At 40.8% G+C, this 20259-nt stretch overlaps 1 protein-coding gene across 2 annotated transcripts in view; it reads left to right on the top strand.

The window, feature by feature from the left end:
* Window positions 1-20259, top strand: part of LOC114872788 (dipeptidase 1) — a 57854-nt gene that overhangs the window by 9723 nt on the left and 27872 nt on the right. For both annotated transcript variants that reach the window (XM_029180379.2, XM_029180380.2), the window contains exons 4-5: window positions 7067-7220; window positions 15947-16079. In XM_029180379.2, coding sequence (XP_029036212.1) covers window positions 7067-7220; window positions 15947-16079 — 287 coding nt within the window. The remainder of the gene's footprint in view (window positions 1-7066; window positions 7221-15946; window positions 16080-20259) is intronic.

Here is a 20259-nt window from a genome sequence, read left to right as displayed (position 1 = left end):
GAATTATTAGCACCGTCCAGTGGAACCATTTGTTAGGAAAATGGAGATTCTAAAGAATCGGTCACCGCGAGATCATGTTATACCGATCCTCGTTATCGAACCTCTTCGTGGTATGTGTACATACCACCCCTGTCCACGACAGGATATTATCTTTAGCGAGATCGTCTCGTCGAATGAATACCCATTCCACCCTGGTCATTTTTAATGAATAATGCAGACAGGCATTCGTTCTTGAAGAGAAGAACGCGACCGAACGAGTTACTTAAAATTTTCTTCAATTTATGAACACGCGAAGAAATGAAACATCCAAGAATTGAATAAATTTGATTAAATGTCTACAATTAGGGCCCCAACGAGAAATCAATTGAAAAGAGATAAATTCGGTGCATTCTATGAACAGGAATTAGAACTGAACAAGGAGACTATTGTTGACTGGTCAAGTTTTTGCCATGAAGTAAGTTATATTTTTTCTAATAACCTAACCTAACCGATGTATCTTAAAAAATACAAGCGACTCCCAAATTTTATCAACAGTTTTGGATTCGAGGGGCAAAAATACATAGAATTTATCTCTTTTCAATTGATTTCTCGTTGGGGCCCTAATTGTAGACATTTACCATAAATTTAAATAGTTGATAGAAAAGACGCGAAGCGTGCAAATGACGAGAGAGAGAGAGAGAGAGCAAAGGGTTCTTCGGCAATCTGCCGACTCACTAGCCCGAGGTAAATAACACCCTACGAGCAAGAGGTTAATTTTCGGTTATAAGCGGTTCTACGGATACGTATGCACAACCGAGACACCCTTGTACGTCTATCCCCGAAGCGTGTGCAACACGTACACGGTAAAAGCAGCCACCAACAGACAGTAACTTCCGACAGAGTTAATGTAGCTGCAACGGTGTAACTCGATTTAGCCGAGTTACGGCAAGGCGTCGATGCTGTCTTAGCGAGTCCACCTCGGGGGACTACGACTTCGAAATCGGATCATGGATCTTGGATGCTGAAACGTGACTTTAAAGCACAGGAACGTGGCTCGTAACACGATCGAACTCGCGGACGATCTGCCGGGAAAATTAGGAGACAAGGGAGTTGAAGTAAGAACTGAAATACATCGGGCGTAAAAAGTATTTGTACGTAACATTGATTTCGAACAATTTCAAATAACTTTAACTGAATTTCTTGTAATATTTTAACGATCAGGAAATTAAATATATATCGTGAGAATTGTTTATAATAGCGAGTATTCATTTTTCACCCCCTCGCAAAAACAATAACTCTACCATAAAAAGAAACAAAAGTGACACGCGAGAGATGTAATGAAATGGGCCGTTAAACTCTGAACGTAGACTTAATGGAAGCCGCGTAATTACTGAATTATTTATGCAACGTCGCGAACGTTAATGTCTCGAGCAATTCATTTGGCAAGCTCTGCCAGGTGAGATAACCCTTGCAATGTAACGCAGATGTAACGGGTAACGGCTGCGGTACACGGTGGTTTCGCTAGTCGCGCGAACTTTAATAACTTCATTGAGTCAGTGTACGCAGATAACTAGAGTAAAGGGGGGCCGAGGGTCATGGGGTTTGCCAGTGGGGTGAGCTTGCGAAATAAATTGTCGTACCACGGCGCGTATTAACCCTTGGCAAGTCGGAAGTGCGCGAGCTGCCTTTCCACCAAGGCGGAGAGGTAAGTTTAAAGAGGCGGTAACGAAGTTTACCGGATAGTCGCAGGATTTTACGCTGAATTAGATTTTATGATTCCGAGCGGGGTGCACGAAGCTTCTCGGAACAGTTGGATCAACGATTAATCGACGAACAAATTAACCATTTCGTTTCATTTTTTTTCTTTTTTTTTTCATTTCGATTCGTACCGTCTGACAAGAGACATTCGGAACACCCTGTATAAATTTTGACTGCAACTAATTCAATTCAAAATGGTGGTTGAACGAAAGCTGATCCTTAACGGGTTAATTGGCCGGGCTCGTTGATCGCGTCACAGGCGTCAGCGATTCGCGTGAATTATTTTAAACGCGGTTGTTTACACAACAAACAGCCTGTTAAATTCTGTAAACGATCAAAGCCATCGGAAGAGACCGTCACGGTGTACGTTTCGGTCAAGCGATAGACCTGAATCGTCCTACCGAAACCGGAAGTGGTATTTGCATGGCCAGTGACGTAAGCGGAGCCAGCAAACGGAATATATTCAACATTCATATGCATATCAGGGGCCAACCACCTTATCGCGGTTTGCCAATTAACTCTACAGCCGAAACGTATCCTAACCCATTCTCTCTGTCTCTTCTATGCGGTATCCCACTTTCTCCTTCGCTTCTCTCTGGCAAACGATGAAAATTCACCGGTACTTTCGCGAAATCGACGTCGGAGATATCTCGCCTCTTAGATACACGTTGCATCCCTCCCTCCGTGTTGAATATGCATGAAGGGTTGATGCGAGAATGCTTCAAAAGGTACTCGGTGGAGGATGACGTTCGTCGAAATCGCGACGCGTTCTCCCAGCCAACTACGTTTTTCCGTTTTCCCAGACACCCCAGAGCTTCGTGATTCTTCGGTTATCTCGGTGCTCCGGTGTCCGAGACAAGGGTAATTAGACCAATTACCCAGCAAGAACATCGTTTGATAAAATTGTCGAGTGACGTGGTCGATTTTCCTTTCCTCTCCGACGACACCGTGACGAGGATCGAAGAGACAGGAATTTTTGAACGTTCTTTGTGTGTATCGCGAAATGGAAATTAGGACGATCGCACCGGAAAGACCGTTTGGAAATAGAGGAGCGTAAAACGAGAAGAAACGAGATCAGCCTGAAACTGTTACGAGGGGTTTTTTTTTTTTTTTTTTGCTTTCAAAGTGTGCATAGAGCGATCGATGAAATTTGCAGAGAAGAGAAAAAGAAGAGGTAGAATAATTCGGCTATGACCAATAAGCGGCGGAATTTTTACGGCACTTCGTTATCGATGGGTGCAAACAGGAGTCTGGCTGTCAGCCAATCGCCCGGAACACTTTCCTGTATCGCTAACGATCATTTTTAGGAATAATTTTTGCTGCAATAAAAAAACGGATTGATCTTTCGTCGGAATTCGTTCATACTTTTGTTTCATTTCAGTGTTTTTATTAATTCAGATATGCCTCTGATTGTTATACCTGAAACACGTTTCCAAATTATATTATCAGAAAAGAGTCATACTGTCACATTCAAAATTTGTTCAATTAAAAATTGAAACGCCGATGACGCGGCCATCGCAGTGCAAATATTGCGTCTATAGTGAATAATGAACGTGACAAAAACGAAGTATGATTTTTTTGTACGAAAATTTAGAACGCCATCGCCTACCGTTAATTAATTGACACTTTGTGGAAAATGACAAACACGAATATTGCGAATTTTTTTAGTAATTGCTTTTCAAAAGTTCAATATTCCATCGATAGTAGTAAATGGAAAAATTGAATTGAAAACTGGAAGAATGATATTCTTAATAATTCCTATGAAAATGTACTATCGTGGTACAATCATTTCTGCTATAAACGCATTAAAGACAAAGGTACATAGAATGGTAGAGTATTGAAAATACACAAGATGTTCGGCAACTTTTGAACAATAGTTGTACATAGAATACTAGTGGCGGTTCTGAACGCGTCAATGTACAGCAACTGGCGGCAAACTGTTCCCAATAGGGAACACTTTGGTGCTATTTGGTTTCCACGTATCTAGAGAGGGAAGACTTGCACGCGATAAGGGAATCGTTCTATCGAATTCAGTTGCGCGTGCGGTCGCACGTACGCTCGCTATCAAACGTCGAAAAGCCCTAACGCTTATTGATTCTCGTAATTGTTACCGCTTCCTATTCCGATCGTTAATTGAATCGTTCATATTATCGCCTCCTGACCGGTCAGAAGTCAAAGAACCGAAGCGGAATCGATGCCGAATAACGTGCAGAGGATCAGTCCCTCTCTGCGAAGGAGTTCGGCCTGAAAATCCAATTATCATTCGAAACTATCCGAGCGGAAGGAAAGCTGCTAGAAACTGAACCGGTAAATATCAATTCGCTTAGATCGATGGAAATATTCTATGGAAAGAATCGATGTTCATTTTCAGTTCAGATTGATTGAAATACTCCAAATTTAAGTGTTTAAAGCAAAGGAATAATTCTAGAGGGTTCGTTTCCTATCGTATACAATCGAATGTGTACAAACAATATCTAATGCAAACCCAATGTTAGGATAATAGCCCTGAAACTGCAATTATTAGGAATGCAGTAGATGCAAATAGGGTGCATAGGAGGGTGAAAAGGGCACGCATCAAAGTCATGAATATACAATTCCCGCCGTCCGAATGTTAATGTCCACGGGTCTTATTCATTGATATTTCATTACCGATACCACATAATTTCATTTGTGTCCAGGCTATGTTTATTCGAAAGAGCATGAAACGAGGAGTTTATGGTGCAATTTTTTGAAATTTTCATATTTTTAAGTGCGAATTTCCCTGAAACTCATCTTAATTATTAGTAAACATTATCTAATCATCTCAAATTCATGCTTTTGTCACTTTTACACTTAATTTTCACTTCATATTTCGATTTCTCACGTTTTCTAATCATTTGCAATTAAAAATATGAAAATTTCAAAGTCCCATAAGTTTTGAACCCGTTGCCAATGGCACCCAAAAATTGCACCATAAATTCCTCGTTTCATGCTCTTTCGAATAAACATAGTCTGCACGAGTAACTCTACCAACCTTGTCAGTATTACCAAAGGGAAGTATTAAATGAATAACTCGGATCCTTTGATTATGGTGTGCAAAGCCCGCGAACGTTCCCGTAATCTCCGTCTGTACGAACGAATGTAAAACACAATAAGGTTCCATCAAGGAATTAGAAAGTTAACATACGGTGAAAGCTTAACGCTCTTAATCGGTTAGAATGTTTAGGGGTCGAGTTTTGATCCCTGGAAACTTTCCTTCGTGTTATCGCTCGGCAAGTAAGGGTGAAAGCTTGAGGGGATAGGGTTGCTCGTTTGGTTACCTAATTCCGTTCGAAGTTAAATTCCCCTCTGGTGGCACGTTCAAAGTGCATTCAGCCAGCGTGTGGTGCGGTTCGTGGTGGCAAACGGTCCGGAGATCCATCTCTGATTCAGGTCAGATTTGTTGGGGGTAACAATACGCACGCATACTCTATCTCCCCCTCTTTTCCTCCCCTGCATAGCTCTATTCACTCTTCCCGTCATGCATCAAAATTCCTTTGTGACCTGGCCATTCTATTTTCCGCGGACTCGCCTAAAATTCGTCGAATATTTTCCCAACGGATTTTCACAATTATCCCGGCACTATCGAGCGAAGAATTTGTCGAGTTCAGCCGTAGCGAGACAGATATTTCAATGTATCAATGAACGTATCTGTGAATCATCCACAAAACTAACAACGCGAAACGCAAATATTTTGCTGAACCGTGCTTGTTTTCACAGGATCAATCGTTTAGCATTAATAAAAATTTTGATAAACAATTCCGCGAACGCTTTTAATTATTCGCCTACGGAAAGGTAATTGGAGCTTTCATAAAGGAGCACGTAGCAATTGTTATCAGGATACACAACTTCGTTATCTTCTTGCCGGCTGAAAATTCCGTCTGCTGTTACACGCGATTATTCAAATTGTTTCATCTCGAGAGATTCTCGTCTTCCCCGTCGATTAAGAGGCGGGAGTTAATTTGCACGCGTCAGCCAAATGGAGCAGATTAGGAATGCAACGCGTGCTTAGAATTATCCTAGCCATAATACGATGCCTTAATGGAATATAGCATTTTCGAACGAGTCACGCCTTGGCCCCGTCTCGTTCGCGTAATTACAGTCATTTCGAGGGTTCTAACCGTGCCCTTTTAGCAAAAACCTTCTTTTTTATCCGTCTGCCCGTTCGTTTGAAATTTTCTTGTTTACTTCGCCGTTTAATTAAAACTCGACGCTGTGAAAGGCCGCGATGTTTGCTTTTAAATGAACACATTCCCCAGTTCTGTTAAACTGTTGCCAGATAACGCAGAGAGCGAGGCATCGTTGCTTTAAGCGGTGTCTTAAACGATGAAACCGTAGTTACATCAATTGTAACCGGAGATCAGATAGCTCGTTATACGTGGCTACATCAGGCTAAGTGAATTAACAGGAAACGAGAACGTTAACAGGGCAGATTCACAGCTAGTTAGATGTCGGCCGATCTGAAGACGTGAACTTTGTTGTCTCGTCTCCCTTCGCTACGTTCCTGTTACCTCGACAATATCTTTCTAGCTGTAACGAGGGTGGCTTTAGAATGATATTGTCTTACAACGTCCGCTACTTTTCGGTAACCCTTCGTCTGGGAGTGTCATAGATAGTAAATTTGTAGCGACGATCAAAAAGTGAGGGTTAAAATCGTACAAAATGTTAATAAAAATTAAAATGATCGCATTTGATATTAACCTTTTATATTTCAATGAAAAATAAATAATAAACGTATAGCAATTTCCGTCAATAATCTAAAATTACTTGTTCCTTGTTAAACAAACCGTTCCATCGTTTACAGGAATCGATAGTAAAGAAAGGTTCAATAGGAATACACAGAGACTCTATCTACTGAATCTACAGATCGTATCGAAAGCAAATAAAAACATCAAAAGATTAATATTTATATTCCCATGGTTTTGCCTCGGGATACAGGACAAACAACATAGAATTTACACATCCTACGCTCCGAGATATCTTTCTATTCGCCATGTTGACGTCTATTTCGATGAAACCGGCTGACAATATTTGACCAACATCCCCCTATACAAATCCGGGAAAATAAATCAAGGATTCCAAAATGAAATAAGTTGAAGCTAGCTGGGGGCAAGGTAATCGAACCCACCGAGGAACTTGTACTTTGACTAATAGCTATTGTAAGAGACAAACTTTGTTCGCTGTCCTGTGTCCCTTCTACACTCGAGCTCTTGCATCGAAAACCAGTTGCTTGTCATTCAGAACAAGATTATTTCACAGTGTTAAGGGTAAACGATGAATTATAGATAGACTTTCTGTTCGTTTGCTTCAGGCACAACGACCTGCCATGGAACATACGCAAGTTCCTGAAGAATCAGCTAAGGGAATTCAGGTTTGATGACCTGAGGGACTCCCATCCGTGGTCACGGAGCGCCTGGAGCCACACGGATCTCAGAAGATTGAAAGAAGGCATGGTTGCAGCCCAGGTGAGCTCAATAATAACCGCAATAGCACCACATCCTCAAGAAACACATTAATCCCAGAAAACACGGTGGGAGATCTTTTAAAGGGTGATTCTAGGGATCAAAATAAGACGAAAATCAAGAATGACGAAATAGCGTTTACGGCTTTGTTTTGCAGTAATTAACGTTTAAAAATTCGAGTTAAAAGCGCCTGAAACCTGCACGATTTATCAACGAGGAAAATTACAATCTTTCGTGTTCTCCTTTTATAAAATCCTGAGAATCTTGGAAACCCAACAACAATACGTTTTCAAATGATCGTAAGAAAGCTCTTCTAACCAATTGGCGTTAATTAATCCTGTTCAAGAGCTTCGAGTTTTCAACCTCTTTCGAATCAAGTGGCATACCCGCGTAATTTTATATTTTTAATCGGTTTTCAAATTGCCACTCAAACTCAATCTCTTTACTAAAAAGATTAATATTAAACCCCCTCGTTCCCCATCGGTGGAAAATAAATTTATAAAAGTTTATGTAGCGTATAAAAGTTTGCGCATCGTAATATTTTATATTAAATCGAGTAAAACCGGAACTTTTAATTATCCTATGTTACACAATTTAAACCGGAAAATTCCAGAGTAGCCGTGAAAATCCGGCTTATGAGAGCCTCAGGAATCTTGAATAGAGCACGCAATTTTCCATTGGAGAAAATGCAAGTCGGCTAAAAGAGAAGAAATCGCGTGTCGTCTTCGGTGGTCTCGAACGAATTACGATTCGGGACGTAAAAACTGCTTTCTTCGGTATTTAAAGTTCGCGCAATTACTTGGAAGAAACGCGAGCGAACGCAAACGCGAGGATCGCGTGCCTCCATAGCGGACTCTTTGTCTAACAATGTTTCAATTACATCCCCTACGGCGCCGCGGTAATTTCTCGAGGTCTCGATTAATTAAGAACGATGCAAAGGAAAAGAAAGTCTGCTTTGCTCATCGCCTCGTTGTTATGATTAATTCTTCGTGGCACGCGATCACCAAGAAAAATCGATTCGATTAACGAGAAAATTAATCAACCTTCAAACTTTCGTAATTAATAAACACATGTACAACTCAGGATCCTAATAGACTCTTTATTAAAAAAGAAAAAGAACATATTGACCATGCGAGGATTAAATTCCAGCGAGTTTTTCCGAAATTAGGAGCTGACGAAAATTTCTCACAAGTTCCAGACTTTCCTACACGCTGGTCGTTCACCCCGATATTCTCCCGATTAATCTCAGACTTCCGTTTCCGCGCAACTTCCGGGATGGAGAAAAAGTTGCGCGGAACTCTCGATGTTTCCGATCGACCGCCATTCAACGTGGCAAGAAAGAACGTTTCGCGGGCCGAGCTGATGAAAAGCTTGCACCAAAAAGTTCACGTACCACCGGGACGGACGTGCCCTCGTGAACGAAAAGACTAGCTACTACATTTCCCGCTCGGCAATCGAATAAATCTTTTCTTCCGTACCTTTGCCCTGTAACCACTCGAAAATCACGAGCGGCACTTTTCCTGTTTCACGAATGTGTTGGAAAAATGCAGATATGAAGGCTGCCGATTGTTGAATTCAGACGATATTCATTTGTACCAGAGAAAATTCGAATAACGGTAGAATTTAAATAATTGCGATACCTAATTTCGGTAATGTTATTAGTGAAAAAAAAAAAGTTACGACAATGTTACAATTGGCCGGGAAACCTTCTGATCGTAAGAACTTTGGGAAATGAGCAACCAACTAATCGAGTAAATCTAGCGACAAACGATTCCTTACCCCTGACGGCAACTATCCAAAGTAAGTCGAACTTTAATCCAACAATTTCACGCTAAAACTCGAGCAAACTCATTATCAGGATTAACATCCATCGCGATCACGATTTATCTTACCTCAGTGTTTCCCGAGCAAATACGGCGAAAGGCTAGTTACATTAGCTAGACAGATATTGATTTTTCTACCCGAACGTTACGTTTGTGTAAAAGAAAATTTTCTTCTTTTCCCTCTGCTCAAGAAATTCCACGACGAAGACGCTTCTCAACGAGACGGCTCGTGTATACCAAACACATTATCTCGTTGCGATTACACCGAAAGAAAACCCGTGCCCGTGAACGAATTTCACACGTCCTTTAAAAGCCTGATTTTCATTTCATGAATTTTATGAAAACCGTTTCTTACGTCTACGTTCCCAGCGCGGTGACACTGTTTCGCGACCCGGTGAAATGGTATTCAAAGAAACAGGCTTGGAAAAAGCGAGCTGCTAAGCAATATCACGCGAACAAAGGTACGTAGATTATAATTTCCATGGGGTGTATTAAAAGCTCGACTATTCGGCCTGTGGCAGCAGCTTTCTTCAGCAAGTGTGTTCCATCCCCGTCCCATCGCGTCACGCACACGTTAGAACGAAACTTGCTACCTGTGAAATTGCTTTCACGAGGAAATTTGTAACTATCGCAAGGTGATGCGACGATCGTGAGAGACCGCGTAAAACGAAGGCATTAAAGTAAAAATACAAGGATGTGAAAGTTCCAAATGTTCCAAATAACTACAGTAGGTGATCAAATTATTAGAACCATGATATGAAAAATGGGTTTTCGTGTTTGTGTAGAAATAAAGCCACAATTTTAAGGTTTTATTATTTTTTATAAAAATAAATAAATACATTTAAAAGATTATATCTGCTGCAATTACTGCCTCAATTCTTTTCGGCGTACATACTTTCGATGGATTTTAAGCAATTCATTTTGATTGCTTTACTTCTGACCCATATTTTATCAGATGTTCAATCAACTGACATTCATTATTAATAGTAAATGTTCCTACAAATTTTCGATGAGAACTTTCAAGAACTTTCACTTTTTTCAACTGTGTATCGTAACTTTACAAGCATCAATACATCATAAAAAAGTAACAAAAACTCTGTTTAACTCGGTTTTCATTTAAGAATTAATCATTTTTATGTAAAATCATCAATTTATGCGAGTGGCTCTAATAATTTGATCGCTCACTATAAATGAACGAATGAAATAAAAAAAGCAGAGGTGTCGCGTGATAAGGTGACGATTACTTTAAAAGTTCAATCAGAACAGGCTAGGAACGAGCAAGTTGAAATCCACTTGGAATCCTCTTTCAGTAAATTTCGGTCGATCGAAATTCAAAGTCCCTTCGGATGAACATCAAATATGATAGCATTCGAGAGGAAACATATAGGTGGCACGACAGCTTGTCGTCTCTATTCCCCGCACAATCTACACAAGCCTCTGGTAGTTCCATTTTATCTAAAGGGGGTTTAACTTTAAGACGTCAGAAATGGAATTCTATCGGATGGAGTAACATCTGCGTGCTTTCTTTAGGCGACGAGTACAAGTGAATGTAGCGAGGAAATGTAACGGAAATCCTGTTCCGAGATAATTCACCTCGAACACCTTCGAACGGGTAGTTGGCTACGTTCGAGTCGTTAAAGACCCTCCAACGTTGATCTCGTTTATTAGAAGCTCGTCTAGATGCGATTATGACCTAACAGACGGCACATGATAAAGAGGGCTATAGTTTGAAAAGTCAGGCTTGCAAGGCGAACGTTGAAGCAAGCTTGTTCCGCTCGAAGAGGCAAGCAACTTCATTACTTCTCTCTACCCCGTGATAATGTCAAGGTGTCACCGTGGCAAGGGGTAAAATTCAAATAAGCTTCTTATGGGGCCGCACACGCGCCACCGTAACGGCTACCAACGGTCCAATTTAATTAATACCATAATTAAGAGGGAATGGTAATTACGCGAAATACCACCGACCAACGTGACTATGAATTACCAGAGAAATCTACGGTAAGCTAAGTTTCAGGAAACAAGAACCATGCAGAGCACCTTGGAATAATTGTGCAGATTAATTGGGGAAGGGGTAACAAAATTTTATTAATTAGTTACGTTTTCATTAATATAATAGGCAGACTTCTCTAACAAGTATTTCATCGATATTTAGACGAACTCTTGAACGGTAATAGATCTTGTTATTCTGAAGTTTATGGTGCATAGATTGAAATTAATAGTTTAAGTTGTTAAAGTTTCAACGAAGTTTGTATACACTCTGAGGTGAGCATCACTTTCACGCGAAAGAGTGTAGAATAGTTTTTGAATTGAAAAACTTTTGGAATCTTTCAATCGTGCGATCTCGAAATACGTGTATAGTTTGTAGACAAACAGTAAAATTGAAACTACAATATTTGTAAAATCGTGCATAGGAAATTTGAAAATATCAAGATTTATCAGTATGCACAAGTTCATTTAAATATCACTTGGAATACTTGGGGAAGCTCTCCAGGCAAGTCCAAACTTGGTCTCATAAATATTGTAATTTTATTATTACAACATTGTTGACGTAACAATTCTCTCTGTCCACATAAATCAAATAACAACTCAGTTGAATTCAGACAGATAAAATGAAAAGAAGGATATAAATTTCAAGCACCGCCTCTTCCTCCGATAGAACGAGATTGAGTTTATTATTGAATTCGAAACGTTTGTTTAAAACGCGAACAAATGCGAGACATTCGTCTAATTTTATGGGTCATTTCTCAATGTCAAACTGTCTCTCTGGTAGCATTCAGTTTGCTCGCAGAGACGAAAGGGGTGGCTAGCCTCGCTGTTGTGTCCACCGAGACGAATGCCACGTGGATGCATGTATGCATAATATACATACAGCAAGTGTATACAGGAGTCGAGTAAACTGGTCCCGGGCTCGATCCATCACTGTCCTGGTTAATTCAAACGGAGAGAAGACATCCGTCGCGAAAAGGTTACCAAGCATTGATCTCGTGCCAACCCTCTCGGTAAATTTAAAAGATCGAATCCACCCTTTCAACGCGTCTTACGGCTTCCACGCTAAAGAATTTACGGCTTATTTATTCGATACCGAAGCATAACCGTGATGACACACGAGGCGGTGATCTCTCAACGTAAATTAACCCTTTGATATGAAAATTTTTCTTAAATTCATGCCACGCAATTTAACGCTACTTTTAAATAAAATACTTATAGTGGGTGATCAAATTATTAGTGCCATGGTATGAAAAATGGATTTTTCGTGTTTGTATAGAAATAGAGCTACAATTTTAAGGTTTTTTATTTTTTATAAAAATAATTATTCTGCTGCAATAATTACTGCCTCTATTCTTTTCGGCATACTTTCGCTGCATTTTAAGCAATTCATTTTGATTGCTTTATTTCTAGCCCATACTTCTATCAAACGTTCAATCAATTGACATTTATTACTAATAATAAATATTTCCACAAATTTTCGATGGGGTTGAGGTCCGAAGAATTTCTAAGCCAGTCAACTTTCATTTTTTTCAACTGTGTATCATAATTTTCAAGTGTCAATACATCATAAAAAAATAACGAAAACTTCGTTTAACTCGGTTTTCGTAAAATCATCAATTTCTGCGAGTGGCTCTAATAATTTGTTCACCCACTGCAAGTTGTTAGAAGTTTTAAGAGCACATTTCTAGGCTAACTTTTGACGAAAGTCCAGGCGGGATTAAACGGAATCGAGTAGGACGGGTGCGTAGACTAATGCATCGAAAATCTAGAGCAATGTGCATGCATTTTCGATTGTGCCGAGGGGGATGGTACATACATCTACCCCACCCCAAGCAATCGGTCGCGGTTCCCGGCGACTGCATTCCAAAAGTGAATTCCAAGCGGTTCGAAATAACTCGAGTGTGTACCATTCGGAACGCTCGATCTTTGGGGAATTGTGTATCTTCCACGATAAAAGCGTACTGCGAAGAGAATGCACGTGTCGGACCGGAACGTACAGTTATAGATAGCGCACTGTCGTCTGAACAACTTATCACCTGATTATTTGTTCTCGATACGCGTGTACAGTCGCAAATCGTTTCCAAGTGAAATTTAACAAAGTTGGGAAGATTGTAAAAGAGAATTACCGGTAAAACGCTTAATTATATACCCAACCAGAATCAACTATATAACTTTCAAAGCATCATGAAACTTTTTCAATTTAAATAAGCGTAAAACTTATCTCTCAGCGGGAACAATAAATTTGATTCGAGAATAAAATTTCTTTGCATAGAGTTGAAACTGTTACGAGTGCAAAGTGGAACACAACTCGTCGCGAGTAGACCGGGTAGACGGTGAATATTTTTACAAACGTCTGACCTAAAACTCGACCCTGACTGTTGCTCGATTTCGCGCGAAACACCACGGTGAAAAGAAGGAACGACGGAAAAAGAGGAGGCACGAAAGTAAAAGGAAAAGCTTCTTCCATAATCGGACGAGTTTTTTTTTTTATTAAACGTCTGACCTAAAATTCCGACTGTGTTGAATTTGAAACAAGACCCGCGACATTTAAATGAACCTTCCAACAAACAGCTCGTCGCGAGGAACGATCCGAAGGGAGGGAAAAAATGGTGAACGACCGTTTTCAGACACGGTTTCATTTCTCTTTCGCGTAATGAGTAAAGCTAGAAGATCGTGGTCGGTCGTTAATTGAGAATAAATTCTTGTCGCGGTTGAAATTACCCGTGGTAATAACCGTGACGAAACAGGAAAACGATCGCGTTAACGGGAAATCAAAAGTTTCTGGACGAGGTCGTTTGCCCCTCGATTCATCGTTGAAAGTTTCTCCAACGGGGAATTAAATTATCGCCGTGTCGCAATTAGCCACGGGCAAAAAGCGACGAGAAGCAAATCGTGCTCGTAAAGATTCTGTCAGAAAATCTGACCAAGTCATAGAAAAGTAGCGAAGAGAAAAGTGTCGCGAACCTCCGCTGGAAAGTCGTCAGACTTGATGACAAAAGAGTTGGGAATAATTCCAGGTAGCATTAATTTTATATTAATTTCATAAAGTTTTCATATAATTTCATATAATTTCATAAATGAAAAATTTATATTTTGTGGTATATATCGTGGCATAAAATGGTAAATATTCGTTTTCATCGCGGCATTTAACGTGTGAAAATTGAACGAGAATGATTTTCGAAAATGAGAAGCTCTCGGAGCATGGTATCTCAGAATTATTAGAAGCATCCCGGTCTAAGCCATATCCCGAAGGATGAATATTCCGTTTCACTGGCATCGCAGCCAGTATTATCAGGGATCTGTAGACGCATTGATACTGAAATATGTTCGAAAATGAGAATTCTAAGGCTTTCATGGGTCGGTTTATGTTAGAATTAATCCTATTTCAGGATTTCCGGAGTAAGCTGTATCCATAAGGAAAGTATTCCAAGCGTTTTGCAATCATTGCAAAACTATTATCTTCGTCAGGATTTAAGGATACTCGAATATTACACTCGCTACGAAATAAAGGATTTATCTTCTATATCAGTGTTTCCCAAACTTTCGACACCTGTGTACCCCTTCTATAATTTTCATAACACTGAGTACCCCTCGTAAAAAAAAATTGCATATACTTTAATAACAAAATATATTTATTTTTTCCTATTTTAGCACATAAAGAAAATAATAATAAACGTAAAATAAAATTCATTCAGCGCGTACTCAAACTCTTCCCGTCCCTCAGGGGGTACGCGTACTACATTTTGGGAAACACTGCTCTATATAACCAAATAATTTGACAAGACAGCGAAGCAACGTTCCATTTACAAGGTATCATCGAATCAATAACCCATCTCGAGGCAGAAACTTTCAAAGCCATCCGATATGCATACTCTCTACTATCGAACACGGTCTACACGGTATCATAAAGAATCGAAGGGTCTTATTTCCGGCTCTCACGAGGTCACGATGATAATCATATCGAACGACGTGCTTCCCGTTTCACGCTCAACAACGATAAAAGGACGTTTTAGGAGGATTCTTATGCTAGCTCACGTTCAACCCTCCTGTGCTCCTTTATCAAGCCGAATGAAATATAGCCAAGTTTCTGTTTAATCCTAGGATCTGATACATCGGTTTAATTTACTCCAAGTAACCGAATATATTCTTATCCCGATACGCATTACTGCGAGTAGCTTGTAGGGTAGGATAAAATACCTGATTATTTATGGCCACCGATATCCTCTCTCGCATTTAAAATTCAAAGCGGCACGAGTTTCCCGCTCGGACTCGTAATGCAACGTTTAATTATTTCCAAAGTGTTATCGGACGGCCAATTGAAACGGGGGAAATAAACGTTTGCACCGGTCTATTACCGTAGTGTATCGAGACGTACAATCCGGGCACAGAATTTCTATGCTCGCGTTTTGAATAATTCCTGTACCGATTTATGTAATCAGACGTAAAAACTTGCGCAAGCACGACGCGTTGTTCAATTCGTAATTGAAAACATGATCACGCAAACTAAGCGGTAAAATGTATGCCTCTCCATGGGAGTATAGATAATTGTAGGATATAATTGAATTTTCTATATAACGTTGAAAATGAATTTCTCATCTGGCTTATAATTTTTCTACTATTCGCTTCTTCTCGCAAACACGCTCATGCATTAGTATATTTTTGGATGAAGTTCCTTTTGGCACCCCCTTTCAATTGACTTTAAAATCCTCAGGCAAACTTCTCATGCATAATAGAGTGACGTGGGTAAGTTACGTGGCGCGGAAATTCTTGGTTCATGAAAAAGAAATTTCCGCGTCTCCACATTAACGTTTTTTTGACTTACAACCCATGAGATGTTTGCGTGGTAATTTTTGAGTCAATCGGAGGAACTCTTACCATATATTTAATTAGACTCACCGAATGTTGCGTATGTTTCAGTTCTGGTCAGCTTACGTGCCTTGCTCGTCTCAGCACCTGGACTCGGTGCAGATGGCTCTGGAGCAGATCGACCTGGTTCGCCGACTGGTCAACAAGCATCCTGAAAGCATGGTTCTCGTTACTACAGCGGAAGGTGGGCCATTTCCCTTGCAATTCTATGCCTTTGTCACCCTTTCGTACCTCTCTTTACCCCGGTTGTTGTTGCATCGACACAAAGCAACGGTTTACGCGACAGCCGGTCGTTTCAATGCGACAGAAACCGAGCGTACTGACGAGCGGAGTTCGAATCGAGGCCCGTGTCGTTTGTCGACGAAACTGACGTGTAGCCAAAGGATGAAAATGAGCGTCGCATAAGGGTTAAACATTACACGCGACGAGTCGCGATCAATTTTCAATCGCGTTAGAAACTCTCTCGGCAGCGAGCCAAAGCGATTCGATTTCAGCCTCCGGCGTACCATCCGCTTCGTCAAAGAATTTTCATCAACCGTTGCCCTATTTTTTTCGTCTTCTTTCCAAAAAAAAAAAGAAACGAATCTCGTTTTCGTCCACGATTAACGCTCCGTTGCGTACCGACTGACAAACGAACAGAAATATTGATTCGGCCACGCGTTTGTTGGTGAACAAACAAATTTTGTGTACCTACTAACCAAACAGTCATTACACCACTTTCAGGCAATTAGATAACTAGTTCAAAGTTCGCATTAAATCATCAGGTTAAGTAAACTGACCATCCTGCGGATCGAATACCACGCGAAACATCCTGCTGTTACCGGTTGGACGTAACTGACCACTCTTTAATAGATTCGCCAAATTGGTTTCAAATAGGAAATTGTTAATTGTCAATCAGGTAATTAAGTGCCTCTTACACAAATCAAACGCTACATATTTCGATGTTCGCCTAGATTCAACTAGATGAATATTTGGAACTTCTTGAAACTGTTCACCGATGTACAGAGTGTTTCAAAATAATTGTAACTCGGTTGAAAGAGATACAGAAATGAATTAATATATTTTTTAGTAATTATCTAGTGGATTATCCGACGAATCGTCACGAGGTAGATGGAGTCTCTTGGACGGAAAGTAGTTTGTTATATAAGGAGAGAAAAAGATGGCTAGTTTCAAGCGAGAACGCGTCTTCTTTTATGATATGGATTCCAAGTTCTCGAACGAGTATTCACGGTGACGATGATAATAACGGCGAGTGGTTGGCGGGTGCGATTTTTCCACGACGTCGAAAGACGGATCAGAGATGTTCGACGCTTGGCGTCTATCCAAGGGAACTCCTGGCGGACGACGTTGAATGGGCAACCGGAAGCAAACACAAGACGGTAAGTTCGGGACGTTGGTCGACCTCGTTCGTTTCATATCGTACGCGCGTAAATCTCGGACGAACGGACGAAGAGGAAAAAGAACGAAGAACGAAGTTGTTTTCCAAGCACGTTTTAAGAAAGAAAGAAAGAACGAGTAAGGGTGCCATTTATTACCCCCGCCTGCGACCTCCCGCCAACTACTTGATCGCAAGCAGGAATTAATTAAATTCGAACAAGTCGAGCACCAAGAAGATTTCGATACGTTGAATTTTCTTAAAGCGGAAAACTCGTGAAATTCTTTTCGCCGACACGGTACGCCAGACAGCCTCACCCTGACATTGGCGCTTGGCCAGAAATTCTGCTGGTGTATAACTTCCGACGGCCCATTCTGCGAACAAATAGCGAATGGTAATTCCCGACGTTCGTCGACCCCCAAGCTCGATTTCATATTCTTCGCGTGTGAAGCTTGTGCCGTCGCGCCGAGGACGTCGTTCTTCCAGCTCCTCCACCGTCGAACGGCTTTCGTTTTCGAGATTTCACTGACTACGCGATTTGCGACTACGACATATGTATTCGGTTTAGAAACGAACTCCGTTCGTTCGACACTCGGATCGCGTATTGGCTCGAAGAAGGCTCACAGAGGAATGAACTTACCGTCGCGCTTCGTGTTTATCCGGAGGGATTATCTCTTGCTCGAGCGCGATACCAATTCTACCAGTTTCGCCGAAAAGGTAAACATTGTTCCTTCGTGGCACGAAGGGACCTTCGTAGATTCAAGAGGTCTCATTTGTAATATGAAAACTACGAATAAGACCAATAAAGTGAAAAAAAACTTGTACAGGTTCATTGTCCTCAAAGGATCGAACAACGATCGCAAACGAAGCAAACAAAAAGACTCGTCGATAATAATTTGCTTCCCCTCCGGTAGAATGCGAATGTAATACGAGTCTGATGAGAAAATGTCAGATAACGAGGAAGACGCGGCCGGTTGTAAATTCCAAACTGAAATGGAAAAATGTCAAGCCATACCGGGCGTTCTACCACACGTTCGATAAGCCGAACCGCGGCGACTGCATGTCGGCATGCACATGCATATGTAAATAGACGTGCAATACACAGCCTCTGTATACTTCACTGAAACGCACAAACAGAACAATTGTTCAAAATTTACAAGCTTTTTTTGACTCTGTAAAAACGCTACGCCGCACTCGTTGACTGATCCGTACAGCTCTGAATAGAATTTAAACATCTCGTAATTCGGTGTTTTCTCGGAGTTGTTGAACAATGAAAATTAATAATAAAACAGAACATAGTAAACTATAAAAATATAATAAAATACAGATTTTCCTTCAAAGCATAATAAAAATAATTTTAAAAAATTTTTGCTGGAATTCTTTTCTGCTAATGTGTCAGTTTGAAAAGTTTCAAGGTAAAGCGTAGCTCTAAAGAACGATAACTCAAGATGTCTAACCCGAAGCTCAATTTTCCGAAGGAAGACAAAGACGAACTGCAGATATTCTCGTTTACAATGTTCTCACACGATTGAATCCACTGGTAGAGAACCTTTACAGTCTCGTAACGTGAGGTAAACGCGACAGGAAATGGAGGATCTATAAAACCGATCGGTTCAACGAGATATAAAATGAACCGATACAACGCGTCTAGAATAAAGAATGCAACCTGAACAGGATAGATCAGAAATTTCGAAAGAAATGGAAAAACGTTTCGGAACGTTAACGTAGATCGATTGATACCCTCGAAATTTCAAATGCAATTGACCACAAACACATACACGAAACCCAGACGCGTAGGTGAGTACGAAGGTTGGATATAAATCAAAGGGTGCAGTAAATCGAACTCAATCGACGGCACACGTTTCTTTTTCGAGCTGCTCTTCCATTTCGTGTTTAATGCAGCGTTATCGGGGAAAGGAATTAAAGTTACCTAGAAAAATGGCGGTGCGATCGGATGCTGGATTTACAAAGGGTGCTCCAGCGAGCAACAGAATTGTTGCAGCATTACCTAACTTTCAATCATTTCAATTATGGAATAGAAAACCGGATTGAAAGTTAGGTTAGGTTAGGTTATTTTTGAGGTGGGGCCCAGCCCCACATTAACTTTCTTAGTTAATAACTTTTGAATAAACAATAGTCGCCGACTTAAATCTATATTACTCCTATATTACTGTTACTCAGGAGGGTGTCCTTGATAATATATGTATATTAAGATCAAGAAAATCGGGTGTGGGAGCTATTCGAAAGTTCAGCCGTATTTTGAAAACGAATTGCTTATCTGTCGCAATATAGTCTTCTTTCAAGGAGCAGAAGATATCGACGACCAGCCAGGATCAGTGCAAAGTGCTCGCGTATATCGAAATGAAATTACGACGGAACGAGACGCGGCAAAGTTTTAATAGATCGCACGGAAGTAAAGGGGCTTGGGTGAATTCTCTGGTACAGGCTTGAAACCCGCTCGGACGACGAGTAAATTCTCGCAGCCACAGGATCGTCCGTCCATTAACGCGAACTCGGTACGAGCTGGTTCGATCGCGTGCGGTCGAAAGCGGAAAAGTTCAAGTTGCCGCGACAAATGGCGTTTCGACGCTGAACATCCCCCTATTCCTCTCGATCGGACACGCACCCACGATCGTATACATGCATATATATATATATATATATATCCAGGAAGCGGCCACCTAACGCAATTTGTACGCGGTGTTTTAATCGAATCCGAACGACACCGAGCCCGCGAATCCGATTTCACGGAGGCCGATAAAGGCCACCACCTTTACACGGGCCTGGCTTCGATTAAAACCATTAAACCCAACACTCGGGGAATCGAATTCGCGGCAGAATGGCTAAATACTGGCAAAATATCGGCCACAAGGAGGATTTCCCAAACGTATCGAGCGTTCTTCGAAAGCCTACCGTTCCATTATTTCGTGGCCGGATTAATCGTGCTTCGTTTACGCTCCGTAATTAATGATCCGCGTGATAACGCTAT

The sequence above is a fragment of the Osmia bicornis genome, chromosome 1 (genome assembly GCF_907164935.1).
Source record: "Osmia bicornis bicornis chromosome 1, iOsmBic2.1, whole genome shotgun sequence".
In the NCBI taxonomy this organism is placed as follows: domain Eukaryota; kingdom Metazoa; phylum Arthropoda; class Insecta; order Hymenoptera; family Megachilidae; genus Osmia; species Osmia bicornis.
The sequence above is the reverse complement of the archived record's forward strand: the minus strand, read 5'-3'. Positions and strand labels throughout refer to the sequence as shown.